The sequence below is a fragment of the Lagopus muta genome, chromosome 24, assembly GCF_023343835.1.
Source record: "Lagopus muta isolate bLagMut1 chromosome 24, bLagMut1 primary, whole genome shotgun sequence".
Classification (NCBI taxonomy): Eukaryota; Metazoa; Chordata; class Aves; order Galliformes; family Phasianidae; genus Lagopus; species Lagopus muta.
In genome coordinates this window covers 3,985,380-4,010,248 of record NC_064456.1, presented here as the reverse complement: position 1 = coordinate 4,010,248, position 24,869 = coordinate 3,985,380, and the positions used below count along the sequence as shown (strand labels likewise).

At 44.8% G+C, this 24,869-nt stretch overlaps 1 protein-coding gene across 5 annotated transcripts in view; it reads left to right on the top strand.

The window, feature by feature from the left end:
- The first annotated feature begins 3,356 nt into the window (after window positions 1-3,356).
- The window catches only part of TSPAN2 (tetraspanin 2), a 26,184-nt gene continuing 4,671 nt past the window's right edge, over window positions 3,357-24,869 (top strand). For 2 of the 5 annotated variants that reach the window (XR_007373211.1, XR_007373212.1), the window contains exons 1-8: window positions 3,357-3,483; window positions 6,479-6,581; window positions 15,681-15,778; window positions 16,202-16,276; window positions 16,780-16,878; window positions 18,001-18,075; window positions 19,075-19,158; window positions 19,912-22,235. Coding sequence is in view for 1 of the 5 variants with exons in the window: in XM_048925802.1 (XP_048781759.1) it covers window positions 3,415-3,483; window positions 6,479-6,581; window positions 15,681-15,778; window positions 16,202-16,276; window positions 16,780-16,878; window positions 18,001-18,075; window positions 19,075-19,158; window positions 19,912-19,977 (669 nt within the window). In the remaining 4 variants the exon portion in view is untranslated. Of the gene's footprint in view, window positions 3,484-6,478; window positions 6,582-15,680; window positions 15,779-16,201; window positions 16,277-16,779; window positions 16,879-18,000; window positions 18,076-19,074; window positions 19,159-19,911; window positions 24,616-24,869 lie in introns of those variants that run through there. The other 3 variants (XR_007373213.1, XR_007373214.1, XM_048925802.1) reach the window with 3 other exon arrangements.

Sequence of the window (24,869 nt, the reverse complement as noted above, 5' to 3'; positions counted from 1 at the left end):
GTAGGGAACTGCTTTGGCAGGGGGCTGGACTCAATGATCTCTGGAGGTCCCTTCCAACCCCTACAATTCTGTGATTCTGTGATTCACAATTTGATAACCCTGTTCACAGGAATATTATGAGATACCTTTTCTTTTTTCCCCTAAAATGATATTGATTTGTGCCATAATGCCCTGTGAAATAACACATTAGCCACTTGGTCAAAAATCACTAGGTAGGCAGAAATAAAAAAGGTGATATTAATAAATTTCGAGGCAGCACAGACATCAATGACCAGGAAAAAAAAAAAAAAAAGCAGAGATCATTAAGTAGGATGACAGATATTGGTAATTTAGGGCAAGAAACATGTTGGATTTGAGATAGAAATCTACATACCTGAAGTAAGGCAGCCTTCCAAGTCGGTACAGCAGCACTGATATTGTGGGAGCGTCAGAATGGCAGCATTTCAGATCAGATGCCCTTTCTTTTTTGCTTTCTGCCGGGCTTTTTAATTTCTCCTTTCCTTTGTTTTCATTTCTTCGTTTGCAAAGTGCTGAGGCTTCTGTGACTCAGCTCTCGGTGCTGCTGCCTGGCATTGCAAGAACCGGCTGCTTCGACCACACAGGAATTGACAGAAGAGGGTGCTGCAGCACTGCAAAATGGAACAAGGAGAGGCATACAGCTCTGCGAGTCCTGAGCATCGATTTCTGAGGAGAAGATTGCAAAGAGACAGTTGGTGTCAGTTCTGTGCTGTGACTGTGGTTCAGCTGCCATGCCGTACCCTGAGGTCCCGTCCTGGAAGGGCTGCGGGGTCTGAGCTGGAAAAGCAGTGATGTTGGAGTTCCAGTAGGAACTGACCGTGTGCCCACTTGATGGAGAAATCATCAATGTGGAAGCTTGGGGAAAAAGGGAAGAGGTATATGCCACACACTCCTTGCCATTAAATCTATGAGTAATTTGTCTAATCTTCATTTGTACTTTCTGTAGAGTGAATGTGTAATCTTGATTAAATCGGTCTTGTGCTTCATGTTTTACAGTGGTAATTAAGGTAACACACGCTAAATCTAGTCAGGAAACAACACACATCAGCTCTGTCCTCCAAAATAAAGGGATCCTGTCCTCACAGCTCCTCTTGTGTATTCAGTTGGATTCTCTCTTGGCTCTCTTGAATCTGAACTCACAATGAGCTCCAGTTTCTTGAAAGAAAGAGGGAAGGGAAGGGAAGGGAAGGGAAGGGAAGGGAAGGGAAGGGAAGGGAAGGGAAGGGAAGGGAAGGGAAGGGAAGGGAAGGGAAGGGAAGGGAAGGCAAGGCAAGGCAAGGCAAGGCAAGGCAAGGCAAGGCAAGGCAAGGCAAGGCAAGGCAAGGCAAGGCAAGGCAAGGCAAGGCAAGGCAAGGCAAGGCAAGGCAAGGCAAGGCAAGGCAAGGGAAATTATCTTCACAGCTCTCAGCTCCCTCCTGTGAACTTTTAGGAACAGACTTTGCTGGATCCAGATGTTGAGGAGCCTAAAATTCCTGCCCAGAGCTCTGTGAGAAATTGTGGAATTCAAAATGAAAGTTTATGAAAGATGATCTTTTGAACTGCTTTGAGGAAGGAGATTCACTCTGTGCTTCTTCCTATGAGAATTAGGGGGTGAAGAGGCTGGGTGAGGGGAGTGGGTCCAATCCTAAAGCTCACAAGCATTTTCTGCATGGGGCCAATTTGCCATACAAGGCCTCCAGGAACAGAGTTTAGAGGAAGAACATTGGAGAAGCAGTTAAATAATCATTTCTGAAACATTTTTGAGAAGAATTGCAAAAGGCTGCACTCTGCTCCTAAACTATTTGAGAAAACGAGCATGAAAATTAGTTGAGAAACCCAATAAATTACCTGTTAAAAGTAACTGTTTTTCCCTCATGAGACAATGCAAAACTGCTCCTTCTTTTAGATTTTTTCCTATGTTTTCAAAGATGAGGAGATGATGAGCTGCCATTATTTTGTCTCTTCAAATGCATTCCTAGGTGACAATTTAGAAGGGGTGCAATGGGCCCTGTAGGTCAGTGCCCAGAAAGCAGCTTGAAAGTTCCCTTAAAGCAACAACAGAAGATATTTCATTGCTAATGGAGCAAGAGATGCTTCATAAAGATGAGCAATTGCAATGAAAATAAACCGTTTGGGGTGGTTTAAACAAACAAACAAAGCAAAACAAAACCTGGCAGGCTTTTTTATAGCAGCAGAAAACAAAGTGGGCAAAAACAGAAACCACCCCCAATGTCCTTTGGGATTATTGGATCCAAGGTTAGTGTAATTGCACTTAAAACAACAAAACCCAAGCATCTTTCTTATGCTTTTTTGCACTGTTTCCTTGTATACCTTGAGAGAAACTGACTCTGAAACACAAAAGTGGACGGGTACAACTCTGCCATTACTTCAATACAGCACAAAGCAGGAAATGACTGCTTTATTCGTTGAGCACTGGCAGGAAATGCCCAACATAGAAACCGCACTTCTAAGACACTGTGCCTTCCATCAAAGGGCTGCAGGCAGCTTCAAAGCGACTTCCTAAGCTGTAGAAAACAGTCAGAGAGGGAGGTGCTACGGGCTGGGGAACAGTGAGCATTTCTGGTGGAATTGTGAGGAGAAAAGTGGAAGTGTGAGTGAGTGGAAAATAAGCTTGAAGGGGCCGCAGTTGATGAGTGTGAGGGCAAAACATAGAATGAGAGAACCACAGAATGGACAGGGTTGGAAGGGACCTCAAGGATCATGAAGCTCCAACCCCCTGCCACACGCAGGGCCACCAACCTCCACATTTCATAGCAGCCCAGGCTGCCCAGGGCCCCATCCAACCTGGCCTTGAACACCTCCAGGGATGGACGGGGCATCCACAACCTCTCTGGGCAGCTGTTCCAGCACCTCACCACTCTCATAGCAAAGAACTTCCCCCTGACATCCAACCTCGATCTTCCCTCCCTCAACTTCAAACCATTTCCCCTTGTCCTGCTGTTATCTCCCCTTTCCAAGAGCTGACTCTCCTCCTGTTTGTAGGCTCCCTTTAGGTACTGCAGTCTGCAATGAGGTCACCCCGCAGCCTTCTTTTCTCCAGGCTGAACAAGCCCAGCTCCCTCAGCCTGTCTTTTTGGGGAGGTGCTGCAGCCCCCTGATCATCTCTGTGGCTCCTCTGGACCCTCTCCAACAGCTCCCTGTCTTTCTTGTACTGGGGGCTCCAGTCCTGGACGCAGTGCTGCAGATGGGGCCTCACAAGAGCAGAGTTCCTTAGAGCCCAAGCTATGCTTGGCTTCATCCCACGGCCGCGCGGGGGCGGCCCCGGCCCGCAGGGAGCGGATTGCGCTGCGCCCCGCACCTGCCGCCCCGCCCCGCCCGCTGCCCGCCCCGCGGAGGCGCTGCCGAGTCGGGCCGGGCCGCCTGGGGAGCGGAGCCGCCGCCGGAGCTGCGTCCGCTATGGGGACGGCGTACGCGCGGATGCGCTGCATCAAAATCTTGCTGTTCATCTTCAATCTGAGCTTCTGGGTGAGCGCCGGGCTGCGGGCGGAGTGGGAAGGGCGGAACAGCGGCACCTGCGGGACGCGGGCTGGGCGGGGGGCTGCGGAGGGCACGTCCGGATCAGCGACCCGGGCTGCGGCGTGCTGCCGGACACCGGCCGTCCCGTCGCCCTGCCGTAGCCTGTAGGGCTGTCCTGCATCGCAGGAGGAGGTCCGCGAGTCCCCCTGTATGATGGGCTGAGTTTACACTGCGAGAGAGCAGCGTGCCTCTGCTCTGCCGTTTCGTGAAGATGCGTCTCGTCCTGGGAAAACTTGATGGAGGAGGGCATTGCTGAGAAGAGATAACATCTTGTTTTCAATGATAACTTGAAATAGCGACCATCTCCACAACAAACATAACTTTGCAAACTGCAGAGGCCGTGTGAGATTCTCCCAGCATCCCCTGCAGCTTCTTGCAGTGCTTATCCACTGTACGAGGAGCTACGAGATCTGGTTTAGTGGCTTGTGGTAGCAATGGTAATGGGAGGACGGTTGGACTAGATGATCTTGTAGGTCCTTTCCAACCTTGTGATTCTATGATTCTGAATCTATGATGCTTTCTCATAATATCCTTTCAAATGTCGAAGAATGGCACTCACTGCAACACCCTGAAGAGATCAGGGAATGCCTTTCTCCTGTCGTAACAGATTTTCTCTATGCTCACAGTTTCACAGCACAATTTATTTCAAGTTATCTTTTCTCCCCATGTTGCATTTTCTCTTCCCATAGTTTTCCAGTTTCGCATTTAGAAACAAAGCCTTTTAAAGCATCTTTTTCTTGCTTTCTGATTTGCTGGGGAGAAAAAAAGGTCACATAATAATCCTGTTCAGCCTCTCTGGAGCAACCAGCTTTGAGATTTTGTCTCCTTTAAACACATTATACTAAATGCTTTTGCTTCTTGGTGACAGCTCTGCAAGCCCTGGGTACACAGTGCTGCTGTGCTCTGGGAGCAGAATTATGTTGCTCAGCTGCAGCTGCAAGTTAGTGAGAGAAGGACAAAGCTTTGTCACAAGAGTGACAATTACTTGTGTTTTGTTATCTGTCTTTTCACTGAGATGGAAGAAAGCAGCTCCTCAGCTGGACTGGGGCGTTCCTTTCAAACACTTCCAGACTGTCACAGGCACTCATGGCCTGGATGGACAAGAGGGTCTGTGCTGCCCAGCAGTTCGCAGGCTGAGCCCACTCTGTAAGCAGGGGAGGTACAAACACCAGCGCTGGTACTCTGTGGTGTGACTTATTTCATTCTTCACCTTCTCAGAGGGAAGTGTTAATTCCAAGCTATGTTTGCCTGCCTTCTTTGCTTTCTTAGAGTGCTAGCTGAATCATAGTGCCACACAATGCAAGATAGAAGCAAAAGGCACCAAGTGCACTGGGGTTGGTCAGCTGCAGGTGTTTGGTGATTTGTTCAGGCTGGGTGGTTGCTGCAGACCTGAGCTCTAAGCCTCCATCAGTAGAGTAGGAGAGCATTCATAGAATCCTAGAATATCCCAGCTTGGCAAGATTGAGTCCACAGAAGGACGGCTCCAGTTCCAAACTCTATGTCTGAGGGTGTCCAAATGCTCCTTGAAGGCCAGCAGCTTGGGGCCGTAATCAGTGCCCTAAGGTGGCCTGCTCTATGCCCAGCCATCCTCTGGTGCAGAACACTGGCACCCAGCATGGTGCAGCTCCATGCCGTCCCCTTGGTACTGTCATTTTTCACCAGAGGGCAGAGATTCCTCCCCTGTGAGGAAGCTGTATGCTGCCATGAAGTGGCTGTGGGCCGCCATGAGGCCTCCCCTCACTCTCCTTTTCTCCGGAGAGATCAGACAAGGAGACATCATCCACCACTCACACATCTTGCCCTCCAGACCCTTCACCATCTTCATAGCCCTCCTTTGGGTGCTTTCTACACAGAACTGTGCCAGGTCCTTGTGGCCTGAGGCACTGCCTAGAGGTGATGTTCCCTCTGCTGATGTTCCTTGGCACTCCTGTTTGATCTTGCCATTTGCATTAAAAGGAATGTTTCCCTGAATTCGGTAGCCTCTCGTGCTTCTTTGTAAACCATTTATATGATCCGAGGTATTGTGTACTGTAATAGTCAATTTGCCTCCAAATTCTGATAGGGAGTCCCATGGGAAAAATGCCCTGCCAGATTTGGTCCAGGGACACTTAACTTTAGCACATGTTGAAGAACAACGCAAGCCTTTATTTCTGGTAAGCCTCTAAACAGAATCTTCTCACAACTCGGCAGCAGCAGTAATTCTGAAATGGCTGGAAGTTTTCCTCTTGTTTGGTATGATGATGGAGGTCCTGCTGGTCTCTTCATACTGTCACATATCTTGTGACCCTGGACCTGTGATGCCTTCATGGAAAGGGGGATCTCTTAGCACAAAAGGCTGTTAATTTGCCCTAAAACAGGTAAGAGGATTAAAAAATGTCAATTAATGTACTTCTTCCTGTTTGGTTTGTGTCATGCCAGCAGTGGTCAATTACTGGTCCAGCAGCGCTCCCACAGATGACACTTTTCCCACAGCAGCAGCATCTTGGCTCCAGGCTGAGGCCGTGAGTGGCCTGCTGCCTGCAGTATGGCTGCAGTGCAGTGGTTGGTCTTCTGGTAGGTAGGAAGGAGAGCAGTGCTTCCCATTGGATTTGCATCCTGTCTGTTCTCATGGATGCTCACACCCTCACCTCTCTGGCCCTTTTGTTCCCCTGTTCCTTGTCTATCACAATTCAAGCCAAATTGTAATGTCTGGAGGAGCTTATGTTCAAGGTTTGAAAGTCACTGGTAAGTTAAGAGGCACCAAAGCTGAGGAGCTGGAATAACAAAGTGCGTTGCACTGTGATACGAGTTCACCATTATCAAATACTAGCAAGAGCTTCCTGAGTTTTTGACTGTGTAATGTTGAGCTTTGGGATTTCAAGAAAGTGTGAAATGCCACAGACACTTTCTTTATGCTCTCCAGCCAGTTGTTATTGAAGTATTGACTAATCTGTGTGTTTTCCAGCTGGCAGGATTGGCTGTCATTGCCTTTGGTCTGTGGCTGCGGTTTGGTGGGGCTATGGCAGAGTTTGCTTCAGACAAAAGGTCTCCAGAGTATTTCTTCATAGGTAAGTTGTGATGACAGCAGCCAATAGCCTTGGTTTCATTCTTAGGGCATGGGAAATAGCTCAATATTTGAATTATGCAAAGGCCAACAATACCTGAACCAAACTGCACAAAACCGGGTGTTCTGATGCTGTGTCTTTTGAGTGATGGCCTTCACCCTCTCTCTGCTTGTTATCAGTTTCCTTAGGCCTAACTGAAAAGCCTTTCTCTGCTTGTTATCGATTCCCTTAGGTCTAACTGAACTCTTCTCTCAGACTTGATCCACTTCCCACATATCCTAAGTGAATTGTGCTTGTACTGTTGCAGTAGTAATTGAGATGGGTCAGAGACTCCTGTAACACAGAGCTCACCAATATATCCTTCTGTGCTTTCTGTGCAGCTTCTAACCAGAAAAGCAACGGTGTCATTTCTGAATGCCTCTGGTACCAGCAGAGGAAAAAGAAAGGCTTCTGCTCACCAGTCCTCCCTGTGTCTGTAAGCAGAGGCCTTCAGTGTGATTTTAAGTATCAGAGCAAATCCTTCTACAGCTGAAAACTGCACGATGCTTGGTCATCTCAAGAGCTGTTCATCTAAGTGAGGCAGGAAGCAACAAGTTCCCCAAGCCCACACAATTGGTTTTGGTCACATCTAATTTTAGGCATTTAACAATTGTTTTTTTTCTCCCTAGTGATGTTATTGGGAAACACCACTTGTGTGTTTCTATAGAAGTGTTTACAAGAGCAGCTGTCCATGATGGCCAGCAACTGCATTTCTTCATCCACTGGCAGTTGCAACTTGCCTTTACATTAGAAGGGAGAGGGTTTTTTTTGTTTTAATGTTTTACCCCTTGAGTTGGACTGAGCCAATGCAATCCAATTAGTACAGTTATTTTTGCCATCTGAAAATGCCAGGTGAATGAATACCCATTCAGCCATCAGTCCATCCTGGCACAGTGTCCAGGAGCTGACTTGACCCAGCATGTCAAGTTACAGTCAGTTGCCCGTCACGGGAATATTGACTGGACTGTGCAGTTACTTTAGATACAGCCATTCTCTTAACAAAGACCACCACCCTGGTACACCATAGTCTTAAACCAAAGCTTTTTTGATACATGCATGGAACAAGGCCAGAACACAGAGCTGACTGTACAGCACTGAGGGAATAAATGGGTTGAGTGTTACGTCCAGCAAAGCTTTCGCTGGAGTTTGGGAGGCTGAATAAAACCATTCAGATGGAAATGTGACTGGGATCTGAGGGATGCTGCAAAGTGCTCTGCAGCATCTCCACTGACACAGAGAACCACAAAGTATCGTTTACTTTTTCTCTTACATCTGAGCTGCTGTGTCAGCAGCACATTGAACCATTACCTTTAATTCCAGATCCAGTTTATATCTGCTGAATTTCCTGTGCCGTATCTTGAAACTCCCCCCTGCCTTTCCCACTTATATTTGATCCTGGAGTTTCAACAAGACAGAGGGAAGGTTCTGTCCTTCAAATTAACTACTGTTGGTTTGTTAGAAGCCAGAAAGTAAAAGCTGTAGAGAAAACAAGTCCTAGCTTTGCAGAGTAGTGCTGTGTAAACAAGATTTTCTTTGGTGGCAATCTCTGACAGATTTAATCTGCTTCAGTCCTCAGTAAGAACTGCAAAAGCTATTGAGAATTGTTCATTTTAGGAAGTCCTGGGGAATATTGCTGTGAAAGTCTAGTCGTGCTCCGTGACATTCAAGTACTGGGCTGATTGTCATGTGTATTTGTAGAGCTGTATGCTGTAATATGTAACAGCTAGCAGAGGAAGTGATAAGGAACAGGACATAAATATATTGAGAGTTCTTTTTAACCTGTACTTTTGGCTGAACTCTAGGGCAAGGTTTTGACCCTTTTTTGTAATAGGCAGACTTGAGCAAGTCTGATAAAGAAAAAAAAATAATAATCTGCTTCCCACTCTCATAACAAATCATATTAAATGCTGTTATGACTTCTGAGCATCTGAGGGGTCAGCCAGTCAGAAATCTGAGCATGTTAACAGTCTGTGACTAAGGCAACGGTAAAAGAATGGTGATTAATTCAGTACCAGTGTTTTAGGCAGCAAGCGTGGCTGCAATCAGTGGTCATGCTTGAGTGCTTTAGCACTCAGTTTCAGCTCTAAGTCTCTCGAACGTTTATGCATTCAACACATCTCATGGTGTTTCTAGGAGTGCTGTTTGTTTGGCTGTGTGCATTTGCTCAGTAACACGCAGTCTGGGCGACAGCCTGAACTCTGCATAGCAATTCTTAATATGGAATTCTGTGCAGTCCACAAGAAGCAGCTGCCCAGAGGGCTGAAGGAGAAAGCAGATTGTCAGCGTGACCTGGAGATATGAGCATACAGCTGTATATCTAAGAACAATTTACTTAGCTCTACACTGATTGCTCTTGTGACAACTCACCCTCTGTGATCAGATCAGCTCCGTGTCAGTGCTTGGAACAACACTGCAGTTGCATTTAGATGTTTGTAGGCTGAAACACTGCCTGGAATCACCATCTTATGGGCAGCGTCTCCCTTTCTTGCTTTCAAAGAGCAGCATATTCTGTTGGCTTTTATTATTTGTTCCTTTTTTGTGTGTTTTTTTGTTGTTTTTTTTTTAAACCTGTTCTGAGCTGCCAGCTGAAGCTACCCAGCCTCTCTCTGTTTCCTGGTGATTTTTTTTTTTTCCTGGATTGGAAATTTTGTTTTAGTTTAAAATAATTGGTAATTATATCCTTGCATTTTCCATTAGGATGGAATGAGTGTCCCTAAATAGCCCTGTTCTTTACCAGCAGTTCAACCCCTGGAATAGTTCAGGCCAGGACTTGGCACTCAGGCCTGCTCAACTTTTCCAGCCAATTCAATGTTTGTGTTGGTTTGAGAGCAGCTAGCAGGCAGCAGTGTTGAGGTCAGGCACATATGTGGTGTTAGTTTCCCATTGCTTGTGGTTTTGTGTTCAGTGATCTATATTCCCCACTGCAGGTTGCAGTTTTTTAAACTACAACATAAGGAAATGGAACTGGAACTCCTTCACCCACACAGCCTCCATCTGCTCTACAGGATGCATCTCACAGAGTAGAAGACAAGTTTTCACTTAGATATAAGGAGCAGCCTTCTAAAATTGGGCATCTTCTCCTTCCAGCTCCCCAGCTTTTGGAAATCCCATTGCAGTGATGAGGCATGACGATGTTTGCATGCTGTTCCATCCCATTGTGGTTTAAAAAAAAAAAGAAAAAGAAAAAAAAAAAGATAATTTCAGCAAAGTCAGCAGCTGGATAATAACATCTGAGTTGTCTGTGACCCTGTGCTGACCAAATGGGGGAAAGATCTTTTGCTCCTTTAATTAGCTGTTTGTAATAGTGCTGTTCTTAAATTAAATATGCACATATATACACTTAAGCACAGATGTGAAGACGGAGTGCCAGCTGAGCACAAGTTCAGCATTTATGAATAGAGAACTAAGACAGGGGCTTTTAAAGTGTCAGTTCAAGACATTTACTCTCTTTTCTTTGCATGAAAGTCTGTTTTGGCTCCATGGGCAGCATGGAGGACAAATTTAGTGTATCCCTAACAAATGGAGTGCAGTGAGGGTCACCTCGGTGCCAGTAACACTGAAAATGAAGCCTCATCAAGAAAGGTAACAACTGATGAATGTGAATGGATCAACTTGGATGGCTCTCAGAACTGGCAGCACTGAATCATTGCTTCTCCAGCACAGACAGGGCTCACCAAATTTCTGCCATGTTATGGTCTTTGCTCCAGTTCTGTGCTTCAATCCAGAGCCAGGCCAGCTGTGGGTAGAAGTTTCAGGGTGGCTGTGGCTTTTTTGTGGGGTCCGAGAGAACATGAGTGATCATTCTGGCTTCGAACAGCACAGTTAGATGGTGCATGCCTTAGGATATGAAGTCATGTCTGGAGTTGAAGGATATTAGTATTTTTTCTCCATTGGAATGGGTGCCCATGCAAACAAGAGTTGGCTAGCAGTTAAATCAATGTAAACTTCAATTCCTGTGCCTCATTCTCTTATATTCTATTCATGTATTTTGTAGTCAGGCACTGGACCCTTACTTAGCAGTATTTTCTCTCCAAAATTCATAGCCTCACAAGTTCTGTCAGTCTTAACAGGAGAGCTGTTGACAAAGGAGTCTCTGTGTAGAGATGCAGCACCACAAGTGGAGCGTTGAGTGGTCCTGCTATTTGCACTGAGCCTTGCAGAGGCTTTTAGTATGTACTTAGAATGTAAGCAGTGAACTAATCTGCCTTTCTGTCATCTTCTGTGCAAGTTTCTTCTGCAGTTGAAGGGTGGTTTGGCAAAAGCTGATAGTGGCCCTGAGTGGAAAATGGAAGCTGCTGCACTGGAAATCAGCTTATGATGATCATCAGTGCCCCTACCTCCAAAAGGGAAGGGAAGGGAAGGGAAGGGAAGGGAAGGGAAGGGAAGGGAAGGGAAGGGAAGGGAAGGGAAGGGAAGGGAAGGGAAGGGAAGGGAAGGGAAGGGAAGGACCCACTACCTGAACTCTGACAGTGTGATTTACACAGTACGTGAGGTATCCCCTGGCCTACCTCAGTGAGTGATTACACAGCTGTGTTCTGTTCTGGTCACTCAGCCCATCAGAGGCAGCTGACAGCACAGTGGTCTGCAGGCCAGAGCTGCAGAGGTTTAACAGTTCAGCTTTTCTAGAAACAGCTCCAAAGCAAAGCAGGCAGTGATGTTCTTGTATGACTGAAGAGCTGCTGAAGGCTGTGTGACACTGTGTACAGATGATTCTGTTTGTCATCTTTAGTGTATGTCAATTTATTAATCTGTAATCCTCAATCTAGCCGGGTTAAAAGTCATAAATACAGTGGTTATATGCAGAATTACGTAGCTACGTTGCCAAGTGTTTTCATTTTACTGTCCATTGAACATTTTAATAGGTGTATATAGAGGTGCTGGGAGGCATCAAGCCAGCTTGTATCTGTAATTCTTTTGTGGTTCCAGGAAGATTAACTGCATAATATCTGTCACATTCACACCAAATAGAGAATTATGTCTGTACGTTGTGCTCAAGTTAAGGGTATGCTCCAGTTCTCCAGAAATTCATCTTCCTTCAGAGGACTCTGCCTCTCTTCTCCATGTATTTTATAAATGTATCCAGAATGCATATTTACTACAGATCTGTTAACGTAAAAATGATTATCTCTGTTAACACACCTGGTAACTCTGCCACTCAGTGAACCACTTGTCTGGTTTGTTATTTCCAACCTCTATGTGTGTTTCCCATCTTTTCCAATGCTGCATTTGCTCTATGGGTTCCTTGGTGTTCTACTGAGGGCTTGAAAGCCTCAGTCCATCAGTGAGATATCTCCAGGACTGTAACTCACAATGTCAGGAAAACCTATTCTGGTCGTGTCTGGGTTCTAGGACTCCTGTCATCACTGCCTCTGGATCACTTCTGCCAAGAACAGAGCTGCTTGTTTTCTCAGCAGCGTATGAACAGTTGGCGTTTTGTTTGCTGTTAGTTACTCAGCCCAAAAAAAGAAAGAGTTGAACTATTTAAAATGGAAAGTGACCATAGCAGCCAGGTAAACAAGAAACCCATGTGAAATAAAGCCAGAGAGATGGTGTAGGATTGTCTGCTCCGGCTCTTTACGATAGGCTCCAGGCGTGGTTTTGTACCCCAGAGCTGTCAGTAAGATTTTGAAGAAAACCAGCTCTGTGAATGGGCTCTGCTTCAGACTCTGAATTGAGTTCTTTACCAGTCCAGGAGGCTGGCAGAGTATTTCTGATGGTGGTGGATTCGTGTCTGAAATAAGAATGCTTTTAACATCAGTAGGTTCCTAATCTGCCTGGTTTGCATTATGTTTCCTTTCTGCTTCATAAAGCATGGCATTATATATATCTGCCTATCAGGCTGCACTGGGATATCCCCTTTGCAGTGGAAGCCAGCTGAGAAGTAACCTGGTCACTGATTTTTTTACAAGGTGGTCTTCAATATACCTGGTTTGAGGCAATCCCAGACAGGCTGGGCAATGGGTGGATAAAGTCCTGTGGAGGAGAACGTGGGGGATTGGTGGATGAAAGGCTCAACTTGAGCCACAGAGTGCGCTTGCAGCCCAGAAAGGCAACCATATCTTGATCTGCTTCAAAAGAAGTGCATCTTGCAGGTCAGAGGAGGTGATGGACCCCACCTGGGGCCTGCAGCATGAGGCCACAGACCCATTGGAGTGGGAGCAGAGGAGGGCAACGAAGATGATCGGAGGAACGCAGCACCTCTCCTATGAAGTAAAGGCTGTAAAAGTTTGGGTTTTTAGCCTAGAGAAGGCTCCAGGGAGGCTTTATAGTGGCCTTCCTGTACTTAAAGGAAGTGTAAAGATGGGGAAAGACTCCATCAGGGAGTGCAGTGACAGGATAAGAGGCAATGGCTTTGCACCCCAAAAGGGTGGGCTTGGGTTACATATTCAGAACAAATTGTTCACACAGGGTGGTGAGGCCCAGTGAAGTTGTGGATGCCCTATTTCTGTCAGTGTTCAAGGCCAGATTGGATGGCCCTTAGAGCAACCTGGTGTAGAGGAAGGTATCCCTGGCCGTGGCAGGAGGTTGGAACGAGATGGTCTTTAAGGTCCTTTCCAACCCAAACCGTTCTATGCCTGTTATAAAAATTATTGTTTGTGGGTGAAAGGTTGCATGTGTGTATGATAGTAGACACTTAAAAGCATCTTTAGTTCTACAGATATATATATATTTACATGTCCTCAGTGTCTTTCACCTAGAAGGAGCACTCTGAGTATCAGCACTTACTAATCCCAAGCTGAGCATGGACAAACTCCAGAATTAACAATCCTGAATACAAGATGGAAGAAGGTGGATTTGAACTCCTGGCTAGCAGAACTGTGGGCCCAAGGGCAAACAGCAAATTCAGCTTTGTTTAGTGTGTGGTGTGAGAAGTTCTTCCTGTAGCATGCCTTAAAATGGAAGTTCTGAGTGAGGTAGCGGTTTAGTTGTGAGTCATGCCTGTGAAATGCTAAGGCTGCTCGTCAGGAAAGAGCAAATCCAGGGTTTGGAAAGTGGTCTTACCCCTGAACCTCAGAGAACTTTGTCTTTGCTAGCTGGAAGCAGCAAAAAGGAGAGGGAAGGTTTCTCTGCTGTCTTGCTAATAAAAAAGTCTCTCCTAAGTTGCCTGATAAGTAATTACAGGGACTGAAGTAGGAAGTAATATGCAGAAAACTGCCCAGGAAACATCTTGGTAATTACACTGCATTTGTTACCATGGAGATCTCAGAAAATGGCAGTTGGGGTGTTTGGCAGTTGAACAGCAGGTTCTGCACCTTATATTGAAACTGATGGTTTTTTTGCACTTCTCCTTTGATGGAGCTGACCTTCACTCCTGACCTGCAGGCATCTTTGTGTATCTTTCCCTAAGTGAAAGCATTCACTGTGTCGTGAATATGTGTCCAAGCATTAGAACGCTCAGTCCTGGGAAGCCACAAGATGCTGAATATTACAAATCTAGAAAATACATAACATGAAGTGCCAGCACTGTCAGCAGCAAATCCCACTTATCCGCTGCCACAAATCTGGCAAAGCCATATTAATTGTAATTGTTTTATCACTATTTAGAAGAATAGTTTTTTTTCCTCAGCAGTAATCCCTGGCACAGGGTGTGAAGGGTGGAGGAAGAAGAGGAGAATTGCAATACCTGGGACAGGTATCTGGCTAATACAGCTAATACAGTGACACACCAGTGAATGGACAGCAGGCAGGAGTCTGCTTTCTTCAGGCAGGCTACCCCTGTGTGGCAGCATCCTCTCCACTTGTCTATCCTCATATTTTTTCTGTTACTTTATTTTCATTTTCCTAGCAATCCATGCAAACTGTCAGTTGCAGGGCTTTGTAAAAGGCTCGGTCACACAGGGTCTGATAGTAAATGCCTGCAGCTCTGAACATGACGTCAGATCTTAGTATCTGTCAATTGGTCATTGAGAATGCTAAATGCTGACACGAAAAGTTTGAGTAATCAGAGCTTAGAGGAGAGCTCACTGTGCCATCTAGTGTGCTCAGTGTGCAGCTCCAGTGTCTTTTCATTGCAGCTCAGGGAAAGAAATGAAGCTGCTTTTTCAGACAGCAGATTGGCATGGCAGATCTCTGTGTCCTCCATGTCGCCTACACAAGTCCAAGACTAGAATTACTAGACACTACGCAGAGCCTTTGGTACTTTGGCTGGCATGGCATCCAGAGATAAAGCTCAAACACAGTTGTGGTGGTTCTGTAGAAACTGACACTACACATGAAGTCTGTTCATGTTTGCCAGTAAGGAAAGAATTCTTTGCTCTGGTTTCTTTTTGTCCCAGATAAAGCCTGTATTAATAAATAAAGAAATAAACTGCTGGGTAGAAGTATTTTCAGCAGCTTTATAGATAGCAGAAATGAATGCAATTCCTCTTACCCCTGCAGTTTCTGTACTACCAAGTTCTGGGCATAGCTGGTATGCTAAGTCTGTTGTTCTAAGTAAGTATGGGGCTATAGTGCCATCTCCTATGTCCTGTACTTGTCTCAGGGTGGCCCTTTGTTGGCACTCTCATTCACAGATTGCTTCATTATGCTCTTAATGCATTTAGTCTGATGCTCTACTGCTTGCTGTTTTCTTTACATCATTACATTTGTCCACGGGCAGATAACTACTTTGGCCCGTAGCCTCAAGTCCATTCTGCAACACAGTCCCACAAAGAGGTTCTCTGAGGTGTCTGAGCATTTCCCAACACTAATTAACAACTGCAAAACATTAAGCTGTGAATGTCCGGAACAAGAAAGCAATGCAGTGTTGCCACTGGCTGCTGCACGTGGGCACCATGTATTGTGAGATATATCATGAGTGCTGTGCATGCAAGGTTCCTGGTCTGAGCTGCTCTGGAGAAAGGAAGCTTGGGAGGTGCAAGTCTTCTTGTTTATCTCTATGAGATTTTCCAAGAATTCTGAAGAAATCACTGGTTTTGTTTTGTGGTGAGAGCATCTTCTCTGGGTAGTAGATATTCTGTGTGAAAGCCAGAGACCACTGTTACTTAAAAATATGTGTTTGGCAGAACAGGCATCGAACTTTGAGAAGAGGAAACCTTAAATTCTGATCTCGATTTTCCCTAGGTCTGTATGTATTGGTGGGAGCAGGGGCTCTCATGACCACAGTTGGATTCTTTGGGTGCTGTGGAGCAGCGCGGGAGTCTCAGTTCTTACTTGGAGCAGTAAGTGAAAGTTTCAAGGGGCTGGAAGTGCTGTGAAATGATTCCAAAGATTCTTCTGTCATTAGTGGAGGGACCTTTGCTGTCCAAGATCTGAAATGTCCTCTGTCCTTTTACGGGTTAATCCATCATCTGTAGTTGCTGTGTTAATGCATGGCTTCCACACATTGCCTCCTGTAACACATTTCCTGGAATTACCTTGTCATTCCTGAAACTACATCTGAGCCACACTGTGCCATTTCCACCTTTGTTTTCGTGGTACAAGAAGGCTGACTTGATGCCCTTATCACTGACGCTGCTCATCAGCTTATTGTCATTCACTGTGTGAGCCCTTGAGGTCTAGACAAGGATAACAGATTGAGTGGCAGTGCATTAAAGCACACTGTGCAGAATACTCTAACATAAGGTTCTGTTCTCCCTCTGCAGTTCTTTGCTTGCTTGTTGGTGATATTTGCAGCTGAGATCACCGCTGGAGTGTTTGCATTTATAGGCAAGAAAGTGGTGAGTAGCAATCTACTTCTGAGCTAATAATGGGGCAGTTCTGGGTTCCTGTGGCTGATTGACCTACAGGCTGGCTCATATTCAGGAGAGCTTTCCTTTCTTCCTAACAAAGCTCTTTAACATTCTTATCTGCAGTAAATTAGAGCTTGTGTTATCACAAATCCAACTTCAGAATGGGATGCTGATTTTGCCCCTCCTCCTCCTTCTCCTCAATAAAGACTGTCTGTGCTGTTGAAGGAACATCAAGTAGAACTCTACAGTGGGAGTGTATTTCCTGGGAGAAGGGCAAATGAATTCAAACATTGAATTTATCCAGCTAAGAACTGTTTAGCCTAAACACAGAATGCAGCAGGCCACAAAGCCTCCTATCTTTCCTACCATGTCTACTTCAGTTTACCAGGAATTATTTTCTGCTCTGGAGGTTGATGACTCAAGCTGGAAATCTGCACTCGATTGAGAGTAAGACTTATCTGCCTCTCACTTGGCAAGTCTGATTTCTGCAGGCAATACAGGAAGCCCAGAAAATCTATGAAGACGTCTATGAGGAATACATGAAAAACCCGGGGAAGGTGAACAGAACCCTCTATCACTACCACTTGGCTGTGAGTAGTCATCCTGAGCTTAAACACCTTGTGTTACTACTCTGCTGTCACACTAGCATTTAAAATTCAGAATGTCTCCCATGGGGGTAGGAAGGATAGAACTGAGTGCTGCTTAAAATGGACTCAGAGGCTCATGGCTCTGTTTCCAGATGGTTGTGTCACAATTTTGGGTTTTAGATCCCAACTGATTCCTATCTTTGAAAGTAAGAGTGGCCAGGCTTTTAAATTTGAAGCTAATGCTTCTGGTCTTTATTGTGCAGAAGATATGCCTACTATGGACATTGTTTTGTTTTCAAATCAAGGCATAAATACACCAAAATGCAGAGAGAAATAGAAAGGTGAAAATCTGTGGGTTTTTTTTCTGAGGAAAAACTGCCCAGAGGAACTGCAGTGTTACCAATGGCAAGTGGAGTGACTGAACTGAGACTGAGCCAAGTAGAGGAAAAACAAAAAGAATAGAATGCATGACTCCATTCAGGCCACCCAGAGAGTCAGGGTCTGAATCAGAGTTAGGACCTGTGACTTGGGAATGTCACTCGTGTCTGTCATCCTGTGTCCACAGTGCCTCCCATAGAGATCCAGCCCTTGCTTACAGCATTCTCACGTTCTTTAGAATAAACATTTCACAACCTCAGACCTTTTTGTCCTTCCTTCGTGGCTGTTATTTCTAAGCTGAGCAGGAATTTCAAGCATTTTGTGGGAGAAAGGCAAACAGGAAAAGCACTGACTTGTTCGGGTCTGCAATCCTAGCACTATAGTCTGTCAGAATTCCGATATTCTCTGTTGTAGCTTTGTTCATAAACTTGCATGTGATATTAGAACTTTCTGCATCTCAAAGTAAACATTTCCTTGGAGCCCAGAGTTCTGCTTTTCCAAAATCCACTTGTTTGTTTTGTTAATAAGATACTGATGGAAGATTTTGTTAATACAGTTTGTCTGTTTGCTGTGAAATGGATTTTTGAGAACTTTGGCCCATGCAGTTGGAATTGTTATCACAGGCATAGTGAATAAATCTGTGACTTGATCAGTGTTCTTTCTTTTTTTCCCCAGTTATTTGTTGCTATCAGTTGACTCACAGTCTATGATTTTTCCTTCCTTTGACTCTCTCCCTCTCTCATTCAGCTCCAATGCTGCGGTAAAGATAATTTGGAACAACACGCAGGATTACCTTGTCCAGAGAAAATGCAGGTGCCAAAGGCAAGTGTCCTCTGTTCTGGTTGTTCTGATAACTTTTTCATGTCAATCACTGAATAAAACTGGAGTCAGTCTATTTGTAAAAGGAAGAAGGAGTGTCCTTTTCCCCTTGTAAATCCCAGCATGGAATTTACCTGCTGTAGGGAACCTGCTTTGGCAGGGGGTTGGACTCAATGATCTCTGGAGGTCCCTTCCAACCCCTACAATTCCGTGATTCTGTGATTTCTGTATGAAGTTTAACAAAGCAGAAGCTGGGGCAACATGCCCAGCTAAATTCTAATGCCTGCTTGCAGCATCCCGTGTTATCTGTGACAGTATTACACAGCCTGGGAATCAAGGTGGGAAGGATGTAGCAGAAGAGGAGTTGTAGAATCATAGGATGGCTTGGGTGGAAAGGGGCCCAAAGGATCAGCAAGTTGCAACCTCCCACTGCAGGCAGGGCCACCAACCTCTGCATCTGGCACTGCCCAGGTTGCCCAGGGCTCCATCCAACGTGGCCTTGAGTCCTAAATGAAAGGCCACTTGAAAGCTGAGTTCTGTCAGCAGTCCGTCTGAGTGATGCATAGAGACTCCTGCATGGATGCTCTGTTGTTATTAAGGATACTTTGATTTCTGTTTTGGGGGGAATTTGCTTATGAGTACTGTATCAGTCTGAGGGGAAATGCTCCATATTTTACATGGCCTATTGCAGAAAGGGTCTTAAGTGGAGGAAAAACTGATTGTGAGAATCAGTTAATTGTGAGAATCAGGTAATCATTAATTGTGTATGTCAGCATGTACAGGCAGTAGGTAAATAGCAGCACATGCAAGCACCACTGCCTCACTGGGAAAGGCAATATGCTGTCCAAATTGTCCAACAAAACACAGAGCACAGGTGCAAGAATTAGGGCAGTGAGTGCAATAATCCCTTTTGTGTTCGTCTGCTGCTCAGTGAGAAGAGTTGGCAGAGTTGTGCAGTGTGTTTTTCTAGGAGTGAAAATCTTTCTGTTTTGTTTTGAGTAGAACTGCCTGGTTGAAATCCACAACGTAATCGATGCCAATCTGCATCTAGTTGGGATTGTTGGAATTGCAATTGCTGGCACCACAGTGAGTAAATCCACACAATCACCCTTTTTATTGGTATTTGGGCCCAACACCCCATCCTTTACCCATAGCTCTGTTTTGCAGCAATTGGTGAGATTTCTCAAAAGTGAAACTATTCTTATTGCTCTCAGTGTTTCCTCTCTCTGGGAATTGGTCACAACTGCACAGATGGCTTCAGATGACTTTGTTTTACCAATTCATTTTGTGTCCCTAGACAAGGTTCAAAGAATCCAGTGGTAATCTCATTTTGTTGTAATAGTAGGAAAGTGGTGTACACATGGAGTGGATGCAAAACCAAAAAGCCACGGTGGCATTTCAGCTGTTCCAAACCAATTGCAGACATGGATGTGTTAGAGCCTTAGAGGATCTATTATTTAAATTTCACATATGGAATAGAAAGTATGAATCCTTTCTACAGAAAACGCCTTCTCAGTAAAATGCTGTCTGTAGCATTAGTTCAGTGTGAAGGATCAAGTCACAGTTAATGACATCAGTGCAATTTCTGTTAATAACATTTGGGGACTGTAAGGCTGGCCTTCGCATTTAGAATAAGGAACAGTGAAACCAGTGTGGGCACAAAATCTTTGCTTTGAGTATCAGTGAAAACTCTCTTCTGTTAATTGTCTGACATCTTGAGGTTTGTAATGCAAGCAGTCACTTGCTACCCTGAAATAAAAGCATTCAATGCTGTTCAATGCAGTCTATTTTACAATTGTTTTGTGAGTGGATCCCTAAACTGCATTCCTTCTCTTCTAGATCTTTGGCATGATATTCAGCATGGTTCTCTGCTGTGCTATCCGTAACACGAGAGATATGATCTAAAACTGTCACTGCACAACTGTGTCCAGAAGCTTTACAAGAAGTGCTCTTCTACCCAGCTTAATAACTGTAATGTATTTTAATTAGTGTTTTAACATACTGAGAGGAAAATATCCCACGAGGTGTGGAGGTGAATTGTATTAGTGGCAGTAAAACTGAAATGAACAAAAAAAGGGTTTTAAAATGTCCTTTTTAATGGAAAGAGCCGAGATGGCATCGAAGACTAATTTGGTTTTTAATGTTTGTATATGTGCAATTTAGAGCTTACATATCTATAGGCACTGTGTAAGTACATGCATTTCTCTCATTACAGATATGTATGCACATTATCTGTGCATGTAGTACCTTATGTAGGTAAGTATGTGCAAATGGGATGTGTTGTGTGTCCACATTTGCATGCACATTTTTCCAGTCTCACCATGCAGGAGTTGTGCACACACCCAGAGGTTGCTTGAAACACTTTCATTCCGAGCCCCTGTTTGCCAAGAGCTGGTGGAGGAACAAATGCCATTTTAAAAACGACCCAGCATCCATTTTGTAACTGTTCCGTCCAGCCCCCAAAGAGGAAGTCTGTTTTGTTTTAAACGGCTTTTGTTGTTACAAAAGGGTCTCCTCCAGCACACTCCTTCCTGGAGATCTTCCAAAGCCCCTGGATGTGGTCCTGGGCACTCTGCCCTTCACGGCTCTGCTGCAGCACAGCGCCTGGATCGGAGGGACGCAGAGATCCCTTCCAATTTCAACCATTCTGTGATGCTGTGACTTCACTGGTGTGCACAGACCTGAGTTTTGTTTTTGTTTAAGTCCAGTCGTGTTTTCATGCAAGTACAGAAAGCTCTGTGGGAGGAAACAGTCCAAGGAGATCTGGCCTAAACAAAGAGGGGAGGAGGTAGGAAGCTGGCAAGATGCAGTCATTTGGGAGCGATTGTAACACAGTGTGGTTAAGCTTCTCATACTAGCCTGAGACCAAAACCAAACCACCAAAACCTCTATGTGTTAAAGGGGCACTAAAATCTTAGTTCAGAAGTCCCTTTATGCTGTAAGACTGTGATCTATAATGCTGGTGCAGGAGTAGAACCTATAGTAAGAAAAGCAGCAGCTTTGTCAGATACCCTGTAGAGCCTGGTGTGTAGAATCCAATGGAGGAGAAAAAATGGTCAGGGAAAAACACACAGCACTTTAATATCCTCTGGTTTTGCTTCTGTGACTATCACAGCTTCCTGAGGGCTCCTACCTCAGCCTCCCACCCCTTCCTGCAGGTGTAAGGCAGAAAAGAAAGATGGGGCTTCTTTTCTAAAAAAGAAAAAGAAAGAAAAAAACAGAAGAGCAGAGCCACAAAGTAAATTTTCTTACTGGGATTTGTAGATTGCATGTCAAGTTTAAAAAAATACTGTTCTTGAAATACCTCAGGGCTTGCCTTTGCGTTATTTGTTTCTATATTGTTATTTTTATATTCTTCATACTTATTTATGAGAGTGTTCCTTCTAAAGCAGCCTAGAAGGGAGAAAGTTTGTTCCCGGAAAGAGCAAATAAATGACAGCAAGGGCTCAGAATCTCTGAAATTTTTGCTTAGTCCAGTTAATTTAGCATTTCAAAGAATAACTTTCTGCTAGCAATGCCCCTTTAATTATTACCAGCTCCGAGTTCTTATGCAGTTGTTCTTTTTTAAGAGAATAGGTCTAACAGAGTTCAGTTAAATGTCTCAGTGAATGGTCCGTGATGCCTAATGAGACTTGGCATTTGCAAGTCAATTATCTCACTAAAACATGATGGCACTTCAGGTAGTGCCTGCAGTCCAGTGCACGTGTTTGTGTCACATACATCCCTCCTGATGTTTTTCTCTCATTTCCAACAGAAACTCCAATTTCTATCAGTTTTCTGTTATTTCAGTATTGGAAATGGTGCTGCTGTTCCATGTTTCTCACTTAATTGACTCATCTTGCTGTCTTTTACATGGATGTCACTTTCCAAATTGTTCACCCACAGGCTGTCACTATGCAGTCATGTTGATGCAGCTATTGCACTTGTAGGGGAACCCTTGGGTCGGGGCTTGAGCTGGTGATTGAGCACCTGGTGAAGGGGTGCTGTTGGCCTAAGGAGCACATTGTTTGCACCTGTGCTCTCCCATGTGCCCAGAAGGGCTGCACCCAATGCAGAGCCACCCTGGGCTCATTTCAGGGGCAGCCACTGAAGGGAGAGCATCCTTGGACCTAGGCTGCTTCCTGAGGAGTGCTGTATGGCCAGAGAGCCCCTTCACCAGCTGGGTGAGTTCAGTGCTTCTTTCTGTATAATATGGCATTGGCCTACTGTGAATGCTTTGTGTGGTGTCACCAAGAGCCTATCAGCAGCTATTTTGCATAAAATAGCATTAAAAATTGCACTAAACATAAACTGTGATAACAGCTGCATGCTCAGCAACAGGTGAGCAGTTTCCAGGCTGAACTCCAGGTCCTCATTTGCAGAGAGGTATTGCATCACAGACCAGTGAGCTCTGCTCTTGTTTCAGTGCTTAATGGTGCAGGACCTCTGTTCCTTACTGGCAGTGCAGAGACATTTCTAAGTAACTGCATTGTGTATTCTCAGTAAGAAAGCTTTTCAGAGAGAACTAAATCCAAATCAGTGCTGGAGCTTCCTCAGGTACACTTCAAAGCTGCATGCCAGGATTTAATTAACCAACTTCTGCTCCAGATTGATACTGTCTGCCTCAGAAGTCAGCAGAAGTGCCCATCTAGTCAGGAAAGTGGCAACAGACCAAATCCTTTTGGGGATAACTCTGAAAGCACAGCACACGTCTTCTTCCTATACAGTCAACCATCTTGTTCTCAAGTATAAACGTGTAAATAGTTGATTCTTGTTTCTTTAAAGATCATTATTTGTCATTCCCTTGTCTGGTTTTCCTGAGTAACAGCCTCCAGTGGGAGCTTCACATATTGCAAACTAACTGCAGCCTATCTTGCAGAGACTGAGCAGGAGCTGATGAAGCACAGCCCTTTCATATCCCTACTGCGAGGATTCGCATTTCACTGTTATACCAGAAGTGATAGTTTTATAGCAAGACATATTTCATGTGTATTGAGAAGGAAGTCGGGTTATCTTAAGCCTCCAAATGCTCTTGCAGCCTTCAGAGGCTGATCAACAGCATCAGGTGCTGTTTGTAGGACACCCACATAACGGAGCCCACCAATCTCACTTCTCTGGTCACTGTTGGTTCTCCACAACACAAACTGCTTCCAAGGTGACGTATTTTTCTACAGCACAAATTCTGATTTGGGACAGAACTGGGATCTTTGTCTTTGCACTGTCTGTAGCAGCGTTATCTCTGTCACAGCTCTCTGTGGGAAACGAAGAGGAAATGGAGCAATGCTTATTCTGTTGCTGAAGGCAGCTTTTGCTTTCCATTGGTTTAATGTGTACTAAAGTGGAAATGTGTTGGTTTTATTGTCTTGAATTTGAAACAATGTTCTAATAAAAATAACCAGCAATACAAGACTCTCAGAGGCTGTCCTGGTGCCCTCCTGTGTGCTCCCATGCTCTGCTGTGACTTCCTTGCCTCTTCTCAACATCGTAGGGCTGTCTGCATTTCTATTGCTTGGTTATGTGGAAAGGAGCCATAGGGTGCAGCACAGTCACCCAAACACCTGACCTGAAGGAATTCTTGCCTGGAGGAAGGGTTGTTGTGGACTCGAGGGTCTTCAACTTGAAAACACGCTGCTGAAAGGCCAAGAAGGAAAAAGTGCTTTGAGAACACATGAAGGGGTGTTTAAAATGGTGCAGTAAGACTCACTCAAATGCCTTAATTTTGTTGGGATTTTTCTTTTTAGTGTGAAAGGAATCATCCAACCCAAACCATTCTGTGAGTCTAGCTATTTTTCTCTCTGTGCATTCCCATAGGCTTTAACCATACAACTAGGTTAATGTTTTTGCATGCATGCTGTTAGACTGAAGGCACGTCCCTCAGATGCAACCATGAGGGACCATAGCAATAACTTTGCTGTGTCACTTATTGCTGTAAGGAGGTACAGTTCCTTGTTTTTCCTCCTGCTAAGTGTTACTGAACAGCAGAGCCAGCTCAGAAATCTTGTTCAGGACTTGATGGTCCAAAGCTCTCTTGCATCTTCTTTCCCCATGTTTTTAATGGTTGTTCTGGGGTTTGGGAGGTATCAGACATTCTCACTCCCAAGAAGTATTTTGTGACTTGCTGCCTGTCCTCTCGTGGTCCAGCAGTTGCCTTGTATGTACCTGGGCAGGTGTGGGCGTCTGCTTTGTTGTGTTTGCATGCTGTGCTCCTATACTTGGGCCATACTGATTTTTCTGGCTGCTTATCTCGTTATCTCTGGCTGCTGTAACTGCCAACCCCTGAAATGAACTTTTCATAGTAGTTCTCTGCTTATCTCTGCATTAACTCTGGGTTGGTACCATATGCTGCTCTTGGGAAGGCTGACACGTGGTTTTAAGAACTGATTGGCACTTACCAACACAACAAAGCCTTTCCTAGGAATAGTTACTATTTATTCCTAAGAATAAATACTGTATGCAGGAATGCAGATGATTTTAAAAGGGCAAGACATGTATAGCAGATCTATGCAACTTGCCCCCTCCTGCAAACAAAACTGAAACTTTCGGTTAATTCTAAGAAAAACAAAAGTATAATAATATGTAATTGTGTTGTTTTGTAGGGCTTTTTTTTTTTTTTTTTTAGCTCTCTTCTGGTGTTGCTGGAAGCAAAAATAAACAGGAAAAAATGAATAAGATCTGTTCTGAGCGCACAGTGCTCTGAGGGTTATCACAGAATCACAGAATCACCCGGGTTGGAAGGGACCCCAAGGATCATGTAGTTCCAACCCCCCTGCTAGCAGGGCCACCAAACATCCACATTCAGATCAGGTTGCCCAGGACCC